The 3,932-nt window shown below is 29.6% G+C and overlaps 1 protein-coding gene and 1 long non-coding RNA gene across 2 annotated transcripts in view; one reads left to right on the plus strand and one right to left on the minus strand.

The window, feature by feature from the left end:
• The window catches only part of LOC109330820 (UDP-glycosyltransferase 708D1-like), an 11,740-nt gene that overhangs the window by 768 nt on the left and 7,040 nt on the right, over positions 1–3,932 (plus strand). Inside the window, exon 2 of the mRNA XM_019565097.1 lies at positions 3–326. Within this exon, the coding sequence (XP_019420642.1) occupies positions 3–326 (324 nt within the window). The remainder of the gene's footprint in view (positions 1–2; positions 327–3,932) is intronic.
• Positions 3,375–3,591, minus strand: LOC109331982. Its single transcript, XR_002105866.1, has 2 exons — positions 3,512–3,591; positions 3,375–3,414 (listed from the first exon to the last, which is right to left on the minus strand). It is a non-coding gene; the product is annotated as an uncharacterized LOC109331982 (long non-coding RNA).

Consider the following 3,932-nt stretch of genomic DNA (forward strand, 5'->3'; position numbering starts at 1 on the left):
AGTGGGATCAGGTTTTTGTTGGTGGTGAAGGATAAAAAATACTTCAACGAAGATGATAAAAAAGAAGAAGCTGGGTTAGAAGAGGTGTTAGGGTATGAGTTGGTGGATAGGGTAAGAGATAAAGGGNGTGGGTGGGGGACTTGGAACAAGAATTGGGGTTGGATTGGTGAACGTTTAGTTACAGGAGAGGAAATTGGAGATGCCATAAAGGTGTTTATGAACAATGAATCTTTTAAAATTAAGGCATCTAAAATTAAAGTTGCAGCAAGGAAGGCTAGGAGTGTTGGTGGGGATTGTGAGGTTACACTTCATAAACTATTCCAGAAGTAGAAAAACTGAAAAATCATGCAAGTTGTTATGTACAATTTAGTATTGTTTCTAAATTTAGTGGTTTGCAATAATTGCTATGATTGTGATACTCTGAAAAGTGTCATGTTGTTGCAATTATTGGAATGAGTGTAATGGTATCACATCACTCAAAATAAATGTTTTTATCTCACTCAAAATAATAAAGATCGATGTTGTCTTTTGTGTCCGTATTTCAGTATTTCTTCCTCGATAATCAATTAGCCTTGTATTTGTTTTACTATTTGCATTAACATGTCAAATTTCATACGAGTACAAAAGTAATAAAGATGATGAAGTGATGATGGGGCTGAGCTGTTGACGCACACAGTGGTAGAAGATATGACCCAAACATCTTCTCTCTCAAGCAATTCAATCAACAAATGTACAAAGAATATTTAATAAACAATTCATCAAGCATGCAAATTATCTCAAATAAAATATAAGCATTTTCATGTTAGCACCTAAGATAGTTACATGAGAAAGTTCAACAATAACATTACAATTAACTAACTCATGAAAGTATTTTACTCTAAGGCTCTAAATCTTAAGTATTATTTAAGACCCTAATATTACATTCTAATATCATTATGTTTAATGTTTTTCCTCACTTTGAGCTTCTTGATCTTGAAACTAACTAGCTCTCTCATCAAAGTCTCCTACCTCGGAATCTTTTTCCTGTCATATGCCAACAACCACCTACACAACAAATAAATTCTAATCTTCATCAAACTAACAATTAATCTTCTTTATTTTCTTTATACACTTGTCATATTCGTAAGTGCCCACTTTACATCACACAGGGGAGAGAACTTGGTTCTGAATTTTCCAACACAAATAAATGGAAAAAGATCCAAATGAATAACTTAGTTGGAGCTTAGCTAGGCAAAGTAAAGTAAATAACTAATGGTCAAGACTGCTCATTTTTTATTATATATGAGAGATAAAGTCAGGGAGTTTGAAACATCTCATAACATGGAGCGTTTGAGAGTGTCTTCTCCTTCCATCCTTCTTGCTTCTTCCACACTCTCTCCTTCACTGAAGCTAAAACTTTGCTCTTAAATCTACCTATATTAGTATAAAATTCAAATCTTTTTGAAGGTTAGTTCATTTTTTATAATATATATATTGAATCTAACAATATAAATAAAATAGAAAAGGGAGTAAAAATATTTGTAAAAATGATATTTGAGAATAGATTATCTCCTACTTTCTCTCTCACGAGTCCTTTTGTCAGAGGATGTATTAAATTCTGTTCATCGTATACATTATTTACTCTAACATCTCTTATTAAGAACAACTCTCTAATAATATTGTGCTTACGACATATCTATTGCTTCTTACCAATGAAATAATGGTTCTCAATTTCTAGATAGTTGCAGTGCTATCTTAAAGGTTAAACATAATTGATATAAGTTTTTACCATAAAGGAATATCCTCAACCAAGACTCTAAACCAATTCCATAATGGACTAAGAAAATATTGTTTTTTTTAATTTCCGGAAAGAAATAGTTGAATATATTGGCCACATGAATAGCAATTGTAATTGACAATTGGAAGATAATGTTCAAAGCTCATCTTTCTCTGTTGGGAGCCATATCATATAGGCATAGTAGCACAAACTATTAATCACATGATAGTAACAAAGATTATTAACTAGTAACTTAGGTAACAATGATCATTAATATGCAAATTATAATAAAATAAAATCAAATAACAAATATTACTGTTAAAATAACCGTTGAGAAGTTATAATATTTTTTTATTTATGAAAATGTTGCTACAGAGGGCCACATATTATTTGCATCTTGTCACATTTCTTGGGAAAAGAATGGAGAATATTATGGTGAAATTAAAAGTATATGAATTTAATATTATATGGGTACTACAACAACAAAATTTATTTGATCAATATATCACATACTCTTTATGTATTTGTTTTAAGAGCATATGATAGTTAAGGTAAAATCAAATAATAAACATTCCTTTTAAAAATTATGATGATAGATAATAATTGACAAGTTATGATTGTTTTTATTTATGAAAATGTTGTTATAGAGGGTACAAATTATTTTCATCTTATCATATTTCTTGGCAAAAGAATGCAAAACCTAATGCTGAAATTAAAAACATATGAATTTAATATTTATATTTTTTACATAATTAATATATCATATATTTTTTAAGTATGTTTTTTTAAGAGTGTGTAATAATTATAGTAAAATCTTATAACAAACATTATTGTTAAAAAATTAGGATAATAAGTAATTGTTGACAAGTTACTATAGTTTTTATTTATGAAAATGTTGCTATAGAGGGCCGTAAATTATTTTCATCTTGACACATTTCTTGGGAAAAGAATGGAAAACATTATGATGAAATTAAAAATATACAAGTTTAATATTTATACAATCATTATAAAAGATTACATGGTAAATATATCATTTATGTATATTTTTTAAGAGTGAATGATAATTAAGACATTCATGATTAATGATGTCTCATGCAAAGACACACACTATACTACATTTTGCATTTTGTGGAGGTTACTTAAATCTCTCCAAATAAATCAAATGAAGCGGACTGGACAATTAACTAGATATACACTAGAGGTTTTTATTTAATTTATGGAGGTTTTCAACCTCCACTATATTTTTCAATTTTGATAGGAAATGACAATAGTGATTCCCTTGTGTATTCTCCCTTTCAAAAGTTACAAAACCCACCATCCTTATTTTCTAGATTTCCAATTCTCCATTTCATTTTCTCTCTCACCCTAAAACATTCATAACCTTAATCTTCATCATCATTATGTAAAGCTTATATTCAATTCTTGTCGTTGTTGGTATCTCTATCACGTTTTTTGGTAAGCCAGTTAGAATGATTCAGTCCTTCATGATTGAAACATGAACGACAAGTTTGATTGTCATTGGTTCAACTTGGTTACTTATGCAATAATTAATGAAGCTAAACATAGATTTAGATTCAGATTTAAATTTTTATCAAAACATGATAATTGAGAAAAATACCTAGAAAGACAAAACCCGAAATGCTAGATTGGAAGAACGTCTGTGAATTCCTAAGTATGAAGAAAAGAAAACAAATTATCATCAGCAAAGCAATTAGATAAACGAAAGAGAAACAAAATCAAAGAAGAAAAAATTACCAGAAGTTGAATACTTAGGTGGTAATCGAATTGATAAGGATGAAATGTTGAAAAGAAGGTGTATATATGAGTGTGGAGAAAGAATTGGAGATTTTGTGGTATTTATAATTGGGGAAAAAGAATTGGAGAAAGAAGGTGTATTTGTGGTATTCAATAGATCTCCTTGCTTCCTTCGATTCTGTTGATGACACACATCTATCACTATTCATTCTCTCATGTCGGTTAGTTCTTATCACATCTCTCATGAGTTCCTATTCCATTTCTTCCATTGTTCAACGTAGTTTCTATAATCAAGGTTGGGCTACTATTATTTCTCACTTATATCATCAGATACTACTTTCTTCTCTTCTTCTTTCAGTTTTTTTTAGAGCAAAGGTGATAACACACACCCAAAGATATATTGAAAGGAAACCAAAGTACA

This window comes from Lupinus angustifolius, chromosome LG17 (genome assembly GCF_001865875.1).
Source record: "Lupinus angustifolius cultivar Tanjil chromosome LG17, LupAngTanjil_v1.0, whole genome shotgun sequence".
NCBI lineage: Eukaryota > Viridiplantae > Streptophyta > Magnoliopsida > Fabales > Fabaceae > Lupinus > Lupinus angustifolius.